This window comes from Schistocerca piceifrons, chromosome 8 (assembly GCF_021461385.2).
Source record: "Schistocerca piceifrons isolate TAMUIC-IGC-003096 chromosome 8, iqSchPice1.1, whole genome shotgun sequence".
Taxonomy (NCBI): domain Eukaryota; kingdom Metazoa; phylum Arthropoda; class Insecta; order Orthoptera; family Acrididae; genus Schistocerca; species Schistocerca piceifrons.
In genome coordinates, this window is record NC_060145.1 from 502,042,328 (window position 1) to 502,062,818 (window position 20,491).

General features: G+C 39.0%; 1 protein-coding gene across 1 annotated transcript; it reads left to right on the plus strand.

Annotated features, from left to right (window-relative positions):
* The first annotated feature begins 1,433 nt into the window (after positions 1–1,433).
* On the plus strand, positions 1,434–19,400 carry LOC124712052 (N-acetylglucosamine-1-phosphotransferase subunits alpha/beta-like). The gene is made up of 7 exons (XM_047242344.1): positions 1,434–1,458; positions 7,472–8,634; positions 8,717–8,869; positions 8,967–9,147; positions 9,229–9,419; positions 14,803–15,064; positions 19,038–19,400. The coding sequence occupies exons 1-7, from the start codon at positions 1,456–1,458 to the stop codon at positions 19,107–19,109; spliced, it is 2,025 nt and encodes a 674-aa protein (XP_047098300.1). The 5' UTR covers positions 1,434–1,455; the 3' UTR covers positions 19,110–19,400.
* Positions 19,401–20,491: the final 1,091 nt, after the last annotated feature.

Sequence of the window (20,491 nt, forward strand, 5' to 3'; positions counted from 1 at the left end):
GTTATATAGGAATGGTTAATCGAATATAGGGTCTGAACGTGCGTAAGTAGTGGTGACAATATAATAAATGACGGAAGAAGTTGTTCAGCATGGATCAAAACTAGGAAATGGCTCACCCATTTGATGTGACTCAGCTGCAGCAATAGAATGGTGTCATTGAAAGAATAATAAAAGTGTTTTAGGTGGCAAGAAAGCCGTGTAAAAAAAATAGTGAATTCAACTTAGAAAGTAGAGAACCATCCATTACGAAGAAACATAGACAATACGTTTGCAGCAGAAAAAAAGGTGTAAAATGAGTACCTCAATCCTGATAATGACTTCAGAGCATAGCAACAATATGTCAGATGTAACTAACAAGTAACACCTCATATTTATTTTTGCAAATATAAAAGAACTGGATGAATAACAAATCTGCTCACCAGGGAGCGGCAAGAGAAAACGTGTAGAAAAGTTAGGTAAATTTGCAAGCTCTTGGAATCAGTGGCAGGACGGTTGAAGGGGAATGTAGAAGGATGAAGGAAAAGGACTGGCTAGATTTAGGAAATGGGTACAGTTACTAAACAGTCATCCCAAAATCCATGTCAGGGGAGCATTACTGGATGGGATGAGAGGGAAAGATTGATTTCTGAGGACTGCACTGGACAAGATTTGAAAACCTGAGAGTTAAAAGGTGGAAAATATGGTAGTAAGCAAGGCAGAGATTACTGAAGAAATATTGTGCAACAGTTAATAAGATCTGAAAGTTAAGTGCATTATGTGTGATATACAGGGGAATTGGGGGCAGGGAAGAAAAAGACAGGTCAGAAAATAAAAGATATACAGAAGACTAAATGAGAGTGAAAAAAAGAAATTGTTACTGAAAAGAAATGCTGAAACCAAAGAAATTAATGTAAATTTAGGCCAGGCGGGTGGCAAGAACCAAGAACACGTTGTGAACTAGTTCCGACTTGCAGAGTTGCTGAGAAACTGGTCTCAAGAAAGAGAATCCAGGTGGCACATGTGGTGAAACAGGCACTGAGGTCAGGATTTTCATATTGTAGAGTATACTCTGCAACAGGATATTGTTTGCCAGTCTTGGTAGGTGTCGTACCAGTGTAGAAAGGTGAGTGGTACTAACATAACATGTGGTACACAGGAGCATAGGGTCTGACCAGGATATTTTCGAGGTTGCGGGGGTTGATGAAAAGCTATTCTAGGTGTCAGATAGAGTGGACCTAATTATAGGGCATGATTTTGGGAAGTCATAACTTTTTCGAAGTAGCTGATTAATAAATAGAAGACAAGAATAATACAGAGTGACAAGTGATGTACAAAAAAGTTTTTTTTTTTTCATAGGAGTCATCAGTACCAGGATCAGAAGTGATGGCCCAGGAAATCTGCTTTAGACTATTATGAGATTAGTGACGGACATCCTGAACTGTTTTCATCCTCTGCAATTGGACACACGTACCAGCTATGGTAGCTACAGAGTGTTGTCAGACTTAAGAGTGCATCTGTCTAGTGAGTTTTAGGAATGAAGCTGATGACTATTGACACAGTAAAGCTTAACACTTGCAAAACATATTGTCTCAAAGTTGACAGAAGTGATCTTATAGACATTTAATTTGAAAAAAAAATTCAAGTGAGCAAGCGAGGTACATCTTAAAACAATAAGTAATAATAGATAACAGTTAGGAAACACAGTTTCCACTTTTTCAGACCACATGCCATTATTCAGTGGTCTGACAATTAATTAATTAATTAATTAATTAATTAATTAAGTTCTGAGGATCTCACCAAGAATAACTATCTTCAGAAATGTGGAATGAATCAAGATATACATAAACAGAAGACAAGAAAACATAGTAACTTATTTTGTATTAACAATAAAGTATCACTGTACTGCTTAATGCTGTTAATTGATTAAATTAGTAAGCTGGCCTGCATGAACCATGGACATTGCCATTGGTTGGGTGGCTCGTGTGCCTCAGTGATACAGATAGCCATACTGCCGGTGCAGCCATAACTGAAGGGTATCTATTGAGAGGCCAGACAAACGTGTGGTTCCTGAAGAGGGGTAGCAGCCTTTTCAGTAGTTGCAGGGGCAACAGTCTGGATGATTGACTGGTGTAGCCTGGTAGCATCAACTAAAACAGCCTTACTGTGCTGCTACTGCAAACAGCTGAAAGCATTGGGAAAGTACAGCCATAATTTTTCGGAGGGCGTGCAGCTCTACTCTATGGTTAAATTTTGGGTAAAATATTCTGTAGGTAAAATATAGTCGCCCATTTGGATTGTTGGGGGGAGGGGAGAGGGGAGGGGGGGGGGACTACTGAGGAGGATGTTGTCATCAGGAGAAACAATATTGGTGTTCTATGGATCAGAGTGTGGAAGATTAGATCCCTTAATCACGTAGGTGGGTTAGAAAATTTAAAAAGGGAAATGATTATGTTGAAGTTAGATATAGAGGAAATTAGTGAAGTTAAGTGGCAGGAGAAACATAACATCTGTTCAGGTGTCACAGAGTTATAAATACAAAATCAGAAAGGGGCTGTGCTGGGGTAGGTTTAATAATGAATAAGAAAACAGGAATGTGGGTAAGCTATTGTGGATAGCACAGTGAACACATTATTGTAGCCAAGATAGACACAAGTCAACACCCACCACAGTAGTGCAAGTTTATATGCCAACTAGCTCTGCAGATGGTGAAGAGATTGGAGAAATGTATGATGCGATAAAAGAAATTATTTAGATACCTAAGGGAGAGAAAAATTTAATTGTGATGGGGGCTGGAATTTGACAGCAGGAAAAGGAAGAGAAGGAAAAATATAGATGAATATTGACTGGGGGAAAAGAATGAAAGAGGAAGCGTCCAGGAAGAACTTTGCACAGAGCATAATTTAATCATAGCTAATACTCAGTTTGAGAATCATGTATGTGGAAGAGACCTGAAGACACCATAAGGTTTTAGATAAATTATATAATGGCAAGACAGAGATGTCGAAACCAGATTTTAAACTGTAAGACATTTCCAACGGCAGATGTGGACTTTAACCACAATGTATTGGATGTGAACTGTAAATTAGAACTAAAGAAACTGCAAAATGGTAGAAAATAAAGGAGATGGGACCTTTATAGTTTGAGAGACCAGAGGTTGAGAGTTTCAGAGGGAGCATTGGGCAACAACTAACTAGAACAGGGGAAGGAAATGCAGTAGATGATGAATGGGTATCTTTTGAGAGATGAAATAGTGAAACTTCCTGGCAGATTAAAACTGTGTGCCGGACCGAGACTCGAACTCGGGACCTTTTGCCTTTCATGGGCAAGTGCTCTACCAACTGAGCTACCCAAGCACGACTCACGCCCCATCCTGACAGCTTTACTTCTGCCAATACCTCGTCTCCTACCTTCCAAACTTTACAGAAGCTGTGAGGACGGGGAGTGAGTCGTGCTTGGGTAGCTCAGTTGGTAGAGCACTTGCCCGTGAAAGGCAAAGGTCCCAAGTTCGAGTCTCGGTCCGGCACTCAGCTTTAATCTGCCAGGAAGTTTCATATTGGCACACACTCCTCTGCAGAGTGAAAATCTCATTCATGAAATAGTGAATTCAGCAGAGGATCAAATAGGTAAAAAGACAAGGCCCAATAGAAATGTATGAGACAGGCAAAAGATCTTCACACTTCAAGAATAATATAATAATGCTAATTCCAAAGAAAACATGTATTGACAGGTGTGAATATTACTGAACTATCAGTTTAATATAAAGTGATGGTTGCAAAATACTAACACAGATTCAATATAGATGAATGGAAAAACTCGTAGCAGCTGACTTTATGGAAGATCAGTTTGGATTCCAAAGAAATGTAGGAACATGTGAGGCAACGATGTCACTAAGACTTACTGTAGAAGATAGGTTAAGGAAAGGCAAACCTGCATTTACAGCATTTGTAGACTTAGGGAAAGCTTTTGACACTGATGAGTGGAATACTCTCTTTGAAATTCTGAAGGTAGCAGGGGTAAAACACAGGGAGCAAAAGGCTATTTACAATTTGTACAGAAACCAGATTGGAGTTAGAGTCGAGGAGCGTGAAATAGAAGTGTTGGTTGAGAAGGGAGTGAGACACAGTTGTAGCCTATCGTCAGTATTATTCAGTCTGTACATTGAACAAGCATTAAAGAAGACAAAAGAAAAATTTGGATTAAGAAGTAAAGTGCAGGGAGACGAAATAAAAACTTTGAAGTTCGAAAACCTCTCGAAAGGATGGAAGATGACCACAAAGAAAAGCAAAACAAGTATGATAGAATGTAGCCAAATTATATCGGGTGATGCTGAGAAATTTAGGTTAGCAAATGAGACACTTAAAGTAGTAGATGAGTTTTGTTATTTGGGCAGAAAAATAACTAATGATGGCCGAAGTAGGGAGGATATAAAATGTAAATGGCAATGGTAAGAAAATTATTACTGAAGAAAAAAATTTGTTAATATCAAAATGACATATTGATTTAAATGTGAGAAAGAGTTTTTTTTTTAAAATTGTTTGCATGGATTGTAGCTATGTATGGAAGTGAAATAAATATGATAAACAGTATAGTCAGGAAGAGAATAGAAGCTTTTGAAATGAGGTGCATCAGAAGAATGCTGAAGATTAGATGGGTAGATCACGTAACTAATGAGGAGGTACGGAGTAAAACTGGGGAGAAGAGAGATTTGTGGCACAACCTGACTAGAAGAAGGGATTGGTTGGTAGGACACATTCTGAGGCGAGGGGTAATAATTGTAGAGGGTGACCAAGTGATGAATACAGTAAAAAGGCTCAGAAGGATGTAAATTGGAGTAGTTTTCCAGAGATAAGAGGCTTGCACAAGATAGAGTAATATGATGCATCAAACCTCTCCTGGGACTGAAGACCACAACAGCAACAAATTAGTGAGAGAGCTGCTGCCTCCTCAGTCCTACTATATTTACTGCAAAGCTGCTCTACATCTACAGTAATTTTAGTATTCACTTAATTACAGTGATATTTTTGAAAGACAATATTTACTTAAATCTGTGAATGTTGAGTCCTGTTTATAATACATTACTACAAGGTGTACAACTTTTTTTCCTCCATTTGCCTATAGATTGCGACAACGGTAAGTTGTGGTCAAAAGAAACAGATTGCACACATCAGACAGTTAGCTTCTACCTCGGTCAACACAACCTCATTCGAACATTAGCCGATTTGTGTCTGCATCATAAAGTTGTTCTCGATTGAAAATGTCACTTTACGAGCCTAATTCTCGTCATTTGTGGGAAGTGTTACTATTTTGTTTCAGTATGAAGAAAACAGTGGCTGAGTCTCATTGAATGCTCTCAAGTACATATGGTAAGGACACTGTAAGTGAAAGAATGTGTCGTGAGTGGTTTCAACACTTCAAGAACGGTAATTTTAATGCCGTAGACCGGCATAGTGGTGGAAGAGAGAATGTTTTCGAAAATGCAGAATTGGAGTCATCGCTGAGTGAAGACTTGCGTAAAGCTCTGGAAGAATTGGTGTAATTAGTGGGAGTGGCACAGTGAGCCATTCCAAAATGTCTTGAGGCTATAGGCATGATTGAGAAAGAAGGAACTTGGGTCCCATGTGAGCTGAAACTGAGAGATGTTGAAAGGCATTTGTGTGTTTGTGAACAGTTGCTTCAGAGGCAAGAAGTGAAGGGATTTCTGCATTGCATTGTGACCAGGGATGAAAAATGGGTTCAATTCGATAACCTTAAAGGCAAAAAATCGTGGGGATATCCTGACCGTGCTTCCACATCGAATATTCATGGCTCCAAGATTTGCATTTGGTGGGACCAGCTCATCATTGTGTCTATGAGGTATTAAAGCCAAGTGAAACAACAACAGATGCTTGTTATCATATGCAAATAATGCGTTTCAGCAGAGTGTTAAAAGATAAATGGCCACAATACGGCGAGAGGCACGATAAAGGGATTTTGCAGCATGACAGTGCTCGAACCCATGTTGAAAAAGATGTCAAAATGTGCTTGGAAATGTTAAATGGGAAGTCCTACCCCACCCACCGTGTTCTCCAGACATTGCTCCCCCTGTTCAAATCAATGGTGCATGGTGTGGCTGACCAACACTTCCGATCTCATGAAGAAGTCATAAATTGGATCGATTTGTGGATCGCTTCAAAAGATGAACAATTTTTTCGATGCAGAATACGCACACTGCCCAGAAGATGGGAGAAAGTAGTGGCCAGCGATGGAAAATTCTTTGAATGGTACATGTGTAACCAATTTTGTTTCATTAAAGCCTCAAATGGTGGGGAAAAAATGGCGGAAGCAAAGTTGTACACCTAGTAGTTATAATTTAGCTTTATGACACACTGTGCTACATGCTATGTAATTAACAAAACTTTTCAATACCCAAATCTAGATCTTCAGATAATTTGTAAAACTAGTGGATATTGGTACACAGGGCAATGACAGTTAAACAACTCCTTAATTCAATGTGTTGTTATCCAGTGAACTCAGTTTGTTTTACATCAGTAGTGAGGCTTGGGAATTTTCATTTGATTTGCATCGGCTTTCAAGTTTTCATGTGGTTACAAACTGTTACTTTAAAAAAAATTTGTATGGATTTTTACTTTCCAGAACTGACAGTAAACTTAAAAGCTGGGCAACATCCTCAGCTGCAACTGTCTACTAAGGTTCATAAATATCAATATAATGGAAGGAAACATTCCACGTGGGAAAAATTATATATAAAAACAAAGATGAGGTGACTTACCGAACAAAAGCGCTGGCAGGTCGATAGACACACAAACAAACACAAACATACACACAAAATTCAAGCTTTCGCAACAAACTGTTGCCTCATCAGGAAAGAGGGAAGGAAAGGGGAAGACGAAAGGAAGTGGGTTTTAAGGGAGAGGGTAAGGAGTCATTCCAATCCCGGGAGCGGAAAGACTTACCTTAGGGGGAAAAAAGGACAGGTATACACTCGCACACACGCACATATCCATCCACACATACAGACACAAGCAGACATATGTTTGTTTGTGTGTCTATCGACCTGCCAGCGCTTTTGTTCGGTAAGTCACCTCATCTTTGTTTTTATATATAAGGTTCATAAATATTTTTATAAGATTAATGGCATATTGCCATATTGCCATTATTTGTACACATTGACTTTCCTAAATGCTGGTGGTTACATGTCACCACTTCTTCTCTGTCAGACCATATTATCGTACACACCACAATTGAGACACACAGTACAGTGCAGCACTGAAGGTGAATATTACATTTACCATTTCAGAGTTGGTACATTTGTAAACAAATGATGTATTCATTGCTTATTTATGGCTTAATTCTTTCCTCCATATAATTACAGAATCAGCTCTTTTTCCCATTTCAGTTTGTAATAGTTTATCTGAAAGATAAGCATAACTACATTGTTTACAAATCTGTTTTTCATTCTGTTTGTTTGACAAAATGCAAAATTACTTTTCAGGTATACTTCTCATGGTCAGTTCCAGACTGTTCAGTTTTATGTCCATGGTCTTACATCAATGATGGCTCCTGTGATGTTGCATGTAACACTTCAGACTGCTTTTATGACGGTGGCGACTGCGATCTCGGAAATGGAGATGCCGGAAGTAATGGTGGCGTGGAAATGTATGATGAGAACAACCAGAGCATGGATGCTTTCAATGATGAAGGATTTGACAGTCAGCTCAATTTTGAAGACAATAATGACAATCCATTCAAGCACATAAACTTTTTTGATGACATGGATAGGAAAGAAGGAAGTCGCCAGGAGGATTCAGTAGCTCAACTTTTTAACACCTCAGAAAGAGAAACACTTACAGAAAATACTCTCAGTGCAATTAACAGTGTTGAAGAAAATAATGAATATACTGAACCTGTAGCATCATCATCTACAGCTCCTCATGTTTCTGTAAGTCGCCAAACTAACTATAAATTCCATTATAACTATGACAGAACATTGTCACATGATTCAGTCACCAAATTTCCTGTTGGTTCTAATGAAACTGTAGGACCGCTGACACCAGATAACAGTGTGTCACTTGGTACTGGTCGATTCTCAAGTGTTCCTGATGTAAACAAAGAGGTTGATGTTAATGACTATAACAGCACTAGAACATTTGCTACCAAGTATGTGGGCAAATTTGTCAGTTCTATCAATAGGAAGCCAAACTCCATTGATGATAACTTTCAACTTGCAGATGAAACCAGACATGTGAAAAACGCGGACGGAAGTTCTCACAAAACCAGACGCCAGTCATCTTTGAGGAAAATCGTGAAAGATATGATCAAACAAAACAGGAAAAATTATGGAAAATACCACAGATGGGACAGAACTAATGTTGAAAAAATTATTCCTAATGCTTCTAAACCAAGAAAGGCATTTCTGGAGCGTGTTAATGGCATGAGTGTCACAGAATTTCCTCACGAGAAACAGAATTACAACCAATTACGTGTTTATCGAACACCTTACGGAATATCTCGAAAGGTGCTTAGAGACTCGTTTGCTGGGTCATTGCTCTACGTAAATCGCCTTTATAGCAAGGAATTTGGTTTTGAGGTGCGAAAAGTTCCTGCACATATGCCTCACCTCATAGATAAAAAGATAATGGAAGATTTGCAGAGAAGGTAATAAATATAGTGTTGCAGCACATATTATATATTTTTTTGTGTGAATATTGTACCTTATGGTTATTTATGGTTATTTCAGATTTCAGGACGAATGGCTCTTGACCTCTTCGCATAAGATACGTAGAGCAAATGATATGCAGTATGCTTTCTCTTACTTTTATTTTCTTATGAGTGAAAAGAAGTCGCGATCTGCTTCAGAGATATTTGACATATTTGACACTGATCAGTCAGGGTAATAATTTAATTTTTGTGCTTTTAATTTTGTGCTTTTAGCTGTTCAGCAATCAAATTGTTCATGAACATGAAACTTTTTTCTCTCTTCGTTGCAGAACATTGTCTGACAGAGAAATTAGGACACTTCTGGCGAGACTTTATGAATTGCCCATTGGCTTTCACCGTGTTACAGCCTTTACCAACAAAGTAATAAATTGTTCTAGAACAGTGCCACATGTAGTATATGAGAGAGAAGCATTCACACCGATGTATGAGAGGTACCAGGACTCCAGGCTTGTAGGTAGCTACTCATTAGCTTCTTTTATGTTTCTGAGTTTGTACTTGTTGTAATAATGTCTTCCCTCCCACTTTTGCCAGCCTATTGTGAGCAGACCACTTGTGGTGAATTGTGGGCCATTGGCGAAGTTGTTAACATCCAAGTTTGGCTCAGTAAAAAGGTATAAATATGAAATAGTGAAAGATAAACATCAAGATGTGACTTTCAAAATGATTAATTCAAACATAACCCACGTGGTCTCTGTTCTAGATGAAATACGGAAGGAACCAAAGTAAGTACCAGATTATTAACCACAGAATTGAATAAACTGTGATCGGTAAATTGTAAAAAAATGAAGTTTAAAGTTCTTGTGCATGTACATAGTTACATTATATGTGCACTCTTTCATAAATACTCAGCTCCCTACTTGTCAATCAGTACAAACCAGAGGACTCTGGAACACTAGTATTTTATCTATCAGTGCCAACCGAAGTGGACAAATAATAATCTGGTACAGTAGTATAACCATTACTGAATGGGGTGTTTTCTCTTGTCGTGTGGTGTTCATACTATATGTGTGGCAGTGGTGTATGGATAATCTCTTGTAGATGGTCAGTACAGAGCACAGTCATAATCATTGGCTTCAGTGTATGAGGGAGGCAGAGCAGTTTCGTTTTGCAGCAGTCTTCCTGTCTCCTCTGTGGTCCGGCCTTGTCATCTTCACGGTGGATATCGTTTCCCCTGCCGCTTCTCTGGTCACAGCTCAAGAAAAAGTGCACGGACTGCATTTATCACAGTGATAATTGATAGAAACACACAGGACTTTATGGGAACTTGGCACACAGGCCATAGCTTCTGGTAACACTCCTGCTACAGAAGAGCCATGACAAGATTGTGTTTTTTTCTACTGTGCCTTTTGCTTGTTCCCTTCCAGAATTAGTGCTTCATACAAGTATAAATGAAAATGTGCCTTATTGCCTCCTCATGTCTCACCCACTGTCTCTGGTCTCAATTTATTCTGATTTATTTTGTTGTTACCTATCACTTTGTATTCCCATCATTCTTTCACCCCCAGCCCCCTGCCCCCCACCCCCTTCTCTTGCTGTCCCCCCTGAACACTATGCTCTGTACTCTGTACTTTAACTCTGCTTGCACCATTTTCATTCAGTCTGAACAAGGGTGCAGATCCATACATAATTCCTCATCCCAAATTAATTCCGTCTTGCCTCTGTAGATTGAATTATTTGAACGCAACACTGAAGGAGAGTTTTTTTCTAGCAAATACTGACATTTGTGTGAGATTTACCTTACGCCATGAAAACTGTCTTGACTCCTTACACACACACACACACACACACACACACACACACACACACACACAAGGGCAGAATGAAAAGAAAAAAAGGATCTACACTGCAAAGAAAGTCCATCACATTTCATTTTTGATCTCTGCGGCTTTTTGGTATGATAGTGTGCTTGTGGCAGAACACCCAGAAGTATAATATTATATTTCATACTGTTGTTGGTAACATAAAATGTTTTATTACCTGTGTGGAAGCAGGAAGAGGGAAATGGTGAATTGAATTAATATTTTTGCTTGAATCCATACAAATAATTGCTCAGAACTGTGCTCAGAATGCAGTTATGAGCCCAGCCAATTATGTGTTTATGTCTGAATTTACATATCACCAAAATAATCATTGTCATTGTATGTCTTTAGCTTTTTAAGTACACCTGCAAAGATGATATTCTTCCCGTTCCACTATCATATCATCAAACAATTCATTTCACGTATATTATGATCAGTTACACAGCTAGTGCAATGGAGTACGAATTCTTGAAATGTTTCTTAATATCTCACAAGTGTCGGCCGGAGTGGCCGTGTGGTTCTAGACGCTACAGTCTGGAACCGCGTGACCGCTACGGTCGCAGGTTCGAATCCTGCCTCGGGCATGGATGTGTGTGATGTCCTTAGGTTAGTTAGGTTTAAGTATTTCTAAGTTCTAGGGGACTGATGACCATAGCAGTTAAGTCCCATAGTGCTCAGAGCCATTTATCTCAGAAGTACTTGAAGAAAGGAAGTAAATGTTGTTAGAAAGAACATAAATCCTGGGTGGATCTAGGTTTTATTTTTGAAGGTTAAAACCAATTTGCCACCTACAATTTGCTTTTTTATTTTTGAAGTGATTGTGTCTTTTTTTTCATCATTCACTTGTGCACTATCATCTGATTTTGGTACATGGCAGTTACCAAATTCCACAAATAATGTATGCAATGACGTAGAATAAAGTAGAATCAGTTTCTTTACTTATAACACAGTGCTCATTCTTGCTCTGTTGTTGGCTCAACTTGTGTAACATGCACTGCAGCACATACTGCAGAGATATTTGTTTTGAAGTGTACAGGGAGCTTTGATTTTTGTAGGTCACGATAATGGGAACACATACAAATCCGCTGATAGTGCACGAGTGAGTGAAGGAACTTGTATAATCTTCACTTAGGGCCAACAATGTTGACTGAACACGATCAACTTCTGTGACAACAAACTAAACTTGTCTATTAGTTCACAAACCATACAATAATAGTTCTTGGCAGTAAATTCACCTGAACCACAATAGAAGTTAATGTGGAGTAATTGCTGATTAAGCTGAGTCCGTAATTAACTGCCACACAGAATTAACGACAAGTGATGATGAGGATCATCTGCAGCAAAAGACAGTGTCCATTGACCTAGTTCATTAATCTTAAAGTGACTGCATGTGACTAACTTTGTCCTGCTCTTGCATATTGATGTAATTCACAAATCAAAGTAAATTTATTCCAGAGAAGGCACAGTTCATTTAGGTCTGTCCAGTACAGATCTAATTATAAGTATCATACAGTCAGTTATAAGTTATTCTGTGTTTCAGTATCAGTGTTAACAATTGACATTCTTACAAACTGCATAAGTTTAGATTTGGTCCTATAAAATTACTTCCACTCAGTGTGAAAGATTATCCAGTTTACATCTTCTAATTAACCTTTATATATCAAATAATAAACAGGTTAAGCCTTTCCCACCTTAACTTTCACTTCTCAATTTCCTGCAGTTCTGTGACCAGATGCAAGAAAAGATGCTTTAAAATAATGAAAATTTGGAGGTAAGGGCAAGGTTCACTAGCTAACTTGTTCTGGGTCAAAGAGTAAAAGTGTTAGAGACACTGCCCTCTCCTAATGAAGGCAATGTTACACATATTGATACGTGTGTATCTTTGTTTTCACAATGACGCGGTTATTGAAGAAACATTGATTTTAAAAAATTAAGTAGGCAAAGGTGACAAGATGTTTTTTATCTTAAAAAAAAAAAGGTTCAAATGGCTCTGAGTACTATGGGACTTAACATCTGAGGTCATCAGTCCCCTAGAACTGCCCGAGGCAGGACTCGAACCTGCGACCGTAGCAGTCGCGCGGTTCCGGACTGAAGCACCTAAAACCGCTCGGCCACCGTGGCCGGCTTATCTTCAAAAAGTTACTGCAACTGTGGACCAGTGCATAAGGATATTAATGTTCCCTGTAATGTCCATTAGTCATTTCATATAAATATTAATGCTGGTCCATCAGCAAGGTTTGGGTCAATACTTTTTGTGTGTACTTGTCAGTCAGAGCTGACTGTTCATCTGTAATACAGTGGCTGCTGGTAAGACAGTAAACCCCAGTAAATTCAACCATATGAATCTACAAAAACGATTGGAACTTACACCTTTGTATGCTAGGCTGTGCATTTCTACTCACACCAGAAAATTGTGGGTGGGTGCGTGCGTGCGCACACCAGACTTGAACTCTTATGGAAATTGGTGAAATGCTGTGAGTGATGAGAATAATAAGCAAGGGGCACTACATTCGTACTGTGTGGATGATTTGATAATTTGGGTCTGACGGAAGGCGTGCTAGGGTAGTCTGTGCAGTTGCGATGACCTCTGTGTCCAGTTGACTTAGTGTCAGAGTATCTGCCTTGAGGACAGAAGACTTGGTTTCGAATCCCAGTATGGCACAAATTTTCAACTTTCCCTATTGATTTAAAACAATGCCCACTTGCAGCCAATGTCTGTAATTCCTTTGTATCTTATTTACCATTGTATCATATTTTGCTTCTTTTTCCTATTGTGCCCACATACTGTTTACAAAAGCTATATGCATTTACAATTCTTACTCCAGAATTTGGAGGTCATTCCTACACTTAAGAGATGGTATGCTGGGTTGTGTGTCACCATGAGTCAGATCACATTAGGTAAGGTAGCCATTCTGCTAAAACATCTTCTCTGCAACCACTAGGTAGTTCAGGAACGTGAAAATAATTTTTCCACAATTCTTTAGTTTTGATTTTTGGTAATTTCTACATTAATTGGCAACAGTCTCCACTGGTGAGTCACAAAGCTTCTGACTGTATTTCGACTCCCTGTTGTCGTGGATGGTGGAGACACAGCTGTGCATGATTAGTAATTGTAAATGAAATGGCCTCTGGCTGCATAGCTGGTTTTACAACTTCTTTTATTACACAGTCAATTTTTAGACCTTTGGTCCCACCATTTGATGCACCATAAGTACATATCTAATAAGTTTTATGTATTTTTTTTTATTTTTTTATTTATTACAGTGGCTGTCAACCTGACAGAAACAGTGCAAGCCCCACACCCACAGTACCATGCAAAGTGACACTGGTGGGCAACAGACTACCCACCAGTTAGTTGGTTGTTCATAGAGGAAGTACAGATCCCATGAGCGGGTTCCAAAGCTTCACGTCTGCGCATCAACAGTCACTGATCCTAAGTCCAGCCTCACACATAATGGCTAAGGCAAAAGGCTGGTCACGAGGTGACTTTCTGTAGTTGGTATATCTCCTCACAGTGTAGAAGACAGTGTGTAGAGTTGAGTGATTCAATACTGTACGTCGGTTTGCAGTGTGGTAATTACAAATAGTTCCTGCCGTCCTCTTAAACTGCTTGCCAAAGAGCCATGTTGGAAACAGTTTCTGCCAGCGTGACATGCACCATCTGCTCCCCAAATGAAACCTTTACAGAGCTGGATTTTGTGGCCTGTTTGTAGCACTATGTGCTACACAAAGTAATAAGACTTAAAATGGCCAGCCGTTGCAGCCGAGCAGTTCTAGGCACTTCAGTCCGGAACAGCACTGCTGCTACGGTCACAGGTTTGAATCCTGCCTCGGGCATGGATGTGTGTGTTGTCCTTAGATTAGTTAGGTTTAAGTAGCTCTAAGTCTAGGGGACTGATGACCTCAGATGTTAAGTTCCATAGTGCTCAGAGCCATTTGAACCATTTGAACTTAAAATGGAAAACCTCAGCATTTAATGTCATTCTGTGCAGCCACTATTTTTAATGGCTCAGACTACTAGTTGCCAGCTGTTTGAGCACCCAACTTTTGTCTGTTGCTCCCAATGAAGGGATCGTGTTCCTTGAAAGCCCATGTTGTGCAGGCAGTGTTTTTTTTCAAATTTTTTAGCTGCATTCATATGTTACTGTGGATATTTCGTGATAACCGTATATTACTATGGCTGCAATATTCAGTTTTAATATGTGTTAGTTTGATTTTTTTTCAACAAAATAGAAAAATCTGTGTTATTTCAAAATTTTAACATTTGAAATACAGTAACAAATTGTATAAATGCCCTTGTTAACAGGAAATTCATATGTCTGAATGACAATCTGGACCCTGCCGTTGAGAAAGTCAATGATGTGATTCGTGCAGTTCTGCAGGACTTTTATGAAGCACTGTTTCCTGCTCCATCATCTTTTGAACTGCCACCAGAATACCGAAATCGGTTTCTGCATGTATCAGAACTGGAGGCTTGGAGAGCGAGCCGAAATATTGCACGCGTGTTTGTATATTTATGCCTAGCTTTACTTCTCAGCTTTTCACTTGTCAGTTTCCTTCTGATTGAGGTGAGTAGCAGATGATCATTATTCTTTCCATGTCCTGTTTATGTTACGTGTTATAAAGTTATCAATATTGATATATGTTACTGTTGACTTGCACTATACCTATTCCATCCATGTCTGCCAACAAGTGATCCATTTAACTTTAATTTATAGTTGAAGTAAAATAATTACATTCCAGAATTGCTTGTATCTTGTCACATTAAAAGGAGAGGTACATCATTGTGAAGAACATGCACCTTCATGCACAGAAATCTTCCTGTTTGCAGTCAAAGTTATTGTGTGTTATAGCAGGTGTAGTCTACATAAAGGGAATAGAAGCATATCACAGTCTTGATGGTACATGTATGATCCACCTACATTATCCAGTAGGCAATGACATTTAGTAAAGGGCAGGGTGCGCAAGAAGTAACTAGGTATTATTAAATGGCTGTTAAATTTTTAATATTGATGGAATAATAATGGAAATGGTACAAACGTACAGAACATTAAATGGGCTAGTGATTTTTCATGCCGTGTAGTACTGACTGTGGCCATAAGAGGCAGTACACTCAGCAACAACAAATATGGCCAATTGCCATGAATATAGGTTGTTTCACACTATTGGCTGTGGAACTTGATTATGCCTGTGCAGAGATGGTAGCATGCGGCAAAAGGAGGGAATGCTGCAGTTCCCATTGAGACAATAAAGAATTGTCATGCAAAGCTGAAGACCATAGGTTTGGTAAAGAATGCAGCAAAAACAGGTGGCAATCCACATCTTGGTGTGCTGAGAATGTGGTGATTGTGCAGAACATGTTCAGACGTAGCCTGGGGAAGTCGAAACACCTGGCAGCTTGTGATAGCAGGCTGTGCAGAGTTAAACTTTGGAGTATGGATCCCATTACGTGCAACAGCTGATACCAGAAGACTGTGATCACAGAATGGAGTATGGGTAGTTGATGTGGGATTGGCATGGAGATTGGCCTCAATTGTTTCACAACATCCTCTTGACTGATGAGGTCATATTCCAAGTGGGAGGTTTCGTCAATTGGCACAATTTCCATTACTGAGTGGCACTGAATCCTGGAGTTACAGTAGAGAAGATGCATTCTTGTCCAAAAGTGACCATGACCATGTGGTGTGGAATAACGGTTACAAATGTCATGGGTCCATATTTTCTGTGTGGCACAATGAATGGTGAATGCTACCTTCCGGTGCTTCAGAATTGTGTTTGGTCTTACTAATCCTACACAACTTCCTCCAGAAAACTGTGGATTCCTTTGCAGGTTGTTTGAGTAAATACGTCAACATCATAGGCATCTACATCAAAATTTAATGAACTGGATGGGAAAATACTGACTACATTATCTTCATGCAAGGCAGTGCACCACCTCATTATGCAAATGTCGTGTGGAAATGGTTAGATGAGAAATTTTCAGGTCATTGGCTGGGGAGAAGTAGACTACATGAACGGCCTGCAAAAAATCCAGACTTGATACCTTGAGAATATTTTTTTATTTATTTTATTTTATTTTATTTATTTTATTTTATTTTATTTATTTATTTATTTATTTTTTATGGGCCCGGGCAAAACAGGAGGAACATTGAACGAAACCTCACACATTGGATGAATTAGAAAAGTGGATTCAGGAAGTTTTTACCGGGAAGTTCTTGCCTACATAAAAATTAAATGGACTTTTAACATATTCCCATATAACAGTGTACATACTGTATCAATTCCAAATAAATAACTGTGTGAAGATAAAATGTATGTAATGTTAATTAAATCGAAACCCTTAGCTGCCAATAGGTGTTGTTGAAATACATCAATAGAGACAGCTGAAAATGTGTACCCCGACCGGGACTGGAACCTGGGATCTCCTGCTTACATGGCAGATGCTCTGTCCATCTGAGCCACTGAGGATACAGAGGATATTGCGACTGAAGGGACTTATATCTTGCACACTTCCCGTGAGACCCACATTCCCAACTGTCCACAACCTACGTTTGTAGTGTTCCTAACAGATATTGGCCCATTCACTCATTACTTGCACCAGACTAAGCTGACGAGTCCCGTAAGAGTTGGAAGGCGTGCGCATTCACACGGGAGGTGGTCAATGGCCAAGTAGCCTTTAACTATATGAAGATGGTATCTGTTCCTAGAAGAACAGATACCATTGATGACTAGAATGAAATGATAATTAAATCGAAACTCTTAGCTGCCAACAGTCGCACTATCCTCTGTGTCCTCGGTGGCTCAGATGGATAGAGTGTCTGCCACGTAAGCAGGAGATCCCGGATTTGAGACCACATCGGGGCACTCATTTTCAGCTGTCCCCATTGACATATTTCAACAACACCTTGTAGTGACTTGGCAAGACAGCCAAGCCACTAGGAGGTGAAGCCGAAAGGCACGCGTTTAAGCTCACGCAGACTGGCGTGAGGTCTGGAACAGTTAAAGGATTTTATAGTAGCAAATAAAGTACGTAGTTGATGCAATACTTAACTTTAATCCATAATTGATGTACATCGCTCTTGATGATACATAATGACAATCTCAATATAAACTGGTAATGGCACCTTGCTAGGTCGGAGCAAATGACGTAGCTGAAGGCTATGCTAACTATCGTCTCGGCAAATGAGAGCGTATTTGTCAGTGAACCTTTCCTAGCAAAGTCGGCTGTACAACTGGGGCGAGTGCTAGGAAGTCTCTTTAGACCTGCCGTGTGGCGGCGCTTGATCTGCAATCACTGACAGTGGCGACACGCCGGTCCGACGTATACTAATGGACCGCGGCCGTTTTAAAGGCTACCACCTAGCAAGTGTGGTGTCTGGCGGTGACACCACACACCTGTTGCCAGCTAAGGGTTTCAATTTAATTATCATTTCATTCTAGAGAAGCTGCACACACGGTCATCAATGGTATCTCTTCTTTCGGGAACAGATACCATCTTCATAAAATGTATGTGTATTTCAAAACCTAATTGCTTCCTGCAGATGATGTACATAAATACATCAATTTCATAACCTAGTTACTTGGTGCATATGATATATGTGTAAGAACACCACAATACTTGTCCCCCGCACTGACAGGCTAATAATTACACTGCCTCACCAGTAGTAAACATGCCCATTTAACAAATTTAGAACTATTTTGTCAGTTAACTCCCCAAGGAATGGAACATTCTAAATTTGAACACGTTACATTAACTTCATCCATCTTCCTGGATTCCAGTAGCAAATTGTAACCAGTAAATGACAACAGCCACAACACTGATTCATTTATTTATTCATTCATTCTGTTGCAGGCAGCTGTCGAGGAGAAAAAAAATGTGTCCTATGAAACCCCCAATTCCATATTGAACAGATAGGTGCCCTGTTGTGAAGAACACGTGCCTTCATTTAAAGAAAATTCCTTGTTTGCCCCAACCGTTTTACTTGTCCGATCCTGGTTTTTGTATATCACGTAGAGGGAGTATAGCCTATGGGAGATCAGTCTCTAATGTCAGAATTACAGTGGTTCTAATGCATGCAGCCGTGTACTGATCCCAGTATGCATTCTACAATTATTGACAAATATTTGCTGCAGGGAGTCTTTTCTTTGAAGGGGTTTAAATCTCGGGCTGCCATTTTTGTGCAAATGTCATTAAACAAACATGCTACAAACAGAAAAGACTGCTATTCGTATGGAGTAAGTGCACAAGGACCAGCTGGGAACAAAGTCTTGATCACAACTTTCGGAATGACTTTTGTATGTCAAATCTGTGGAGGCATCACCAATACGTCCGATGGCAATTTCAGCTTGACAGCTAAAAAATGATATAACTGTTATAACTGCTGAGTCATTTCCATGCGTTAGTCTTATATGTTATTTCAAAGCTTTTTCTCATTTATATTCTAATATATTATCAGTTGCTTGATGATATAGTAAGATTTCATAATTTGTAATTATTTGAGTTTAAGATCATTTATTACTTTCTCACATTTCATTTTGCAGCGCCAGGTTCGATGCCGTCGTAAAGCGTCAAATGGCAATCTGGCAAGACAATATGCAGATGTGGGCGTGTAATGTGTAAAGAATGCTACAGGTTCTGAACCACAATCTAGTCACAATGTAAATAATATTTCCTTACATTCCAGTTTTTGATGGATATATTTGTAATTTGTTTATTAATAATTTTTGTCTTAAATAATACTTTTTGTAATATGAATAGGCAATGAATGTAAGATGTGTGTGTATATATATGGCATCAGACTGTTTGTTTGTAATAGTGTGAATAAGGAAGAGCTGTACAGTTCATATAAAACATCACACCATTTTGTGTGTACAGCAAATACACCAGTGGTGTTAGAAATGTAAGTAATATTTTCTTGGAATATTTATCTCCAACATCCTTTTCCAAAAGTTGCTGTAAATGTTGACATATTGTCCTGAAACATTACATTATTTTGCTTGACAGGAAACAGAATTCCTCCTCTAGCAAATCCAGAGAGAAATTGGGCAATGAGGTAAGTGAAAGGTGAAGTATTAGTCGCTTGGGACTAAGAAACAAATGTTCACAATGCAGTCATTAGGTAAAATAACAAAGACATGTTGATAAATGATTGGATACTAACTGTTTAGGGAAGTGGGTCTTAAAGGTGCAGCAAGGAATGATGTGTGTATGAAATTTACCCAAATAGTTCAATACTTCACTGTACAGAACATTCTGCAAATATTACAGATAGCCTTGTCAACCTTTTCCAGATGATGTCCAGAACTGTTGAGAGTATCCTTTGAATGAGTCTTGGAGTATCATTCCATACACAAGTTTTATTAGTCAGTTGTGAAAGCATGTGTAATTAATTATGGAAATCATTCCTATCATGCTGCAGTCTTAATAAATAAAGAAAATTTTGGAGACTGTCAAATCTTTCCTTCAGTCAATTTTTTATTGGAATTAACTTGTATAAAAAGAACATTAATTTATGTAACTGCTAATATACCCTCAACCCGAGCATATTAATAGGTCAAAGTGAAAGGGCAACATATTATCATAAAACAGCTGGTTCTTAAGTTGTAAAAAATGGGGAAGGCTCTGTGATTTTACTTTTCCACCGCTCACAAGTGTTACAGTGCTGACAGTTTTTCGAGTATTTTGCAAATGTGAGAAGCAAACATAGTGTAAATTGCAAAACAGTAATCTGAATATCACTGACCATTTAAGCCCCGTGTAGTCTTCTTGAACTGAAAACTGTGCTGCTGTTCAGTTGGCTGGCTCAAGGCTGCTGCACAGCTTTAAAATCTCGCCACACTTCATATACAAGCGTGAGTCCCGCTTGCACGATATTCATGTTACATACTGTGATTTGTCACAGGTGTTAACAGTATTTCAGTATCCCGATCTTTACGGTTACAACAGGAAGACTGCGATAAAATGTCAGGAGGACACTTAAATCTAATTCCTTCAG

Excerpts from the sequence above, each read along its gene's own strand:
- LOC124712052 (XM_047242344.1), top strand. Across the intron at positions 8,870-8,966 it reads TTTGACACTGATCAGTCAGG|AACATTGTCTGACAGAGAAA; the intron begins GTAATAATTTAA and ends TCTTCGTTGCAG. Across the intron at positions 9,148-9,228 it reads GGTACCAGGACTCCAGGCTT|CCTATTGTGAGCAGACCACT; the intron begins GTAGGTAGCTAC and ends CACTTTTGCCAG.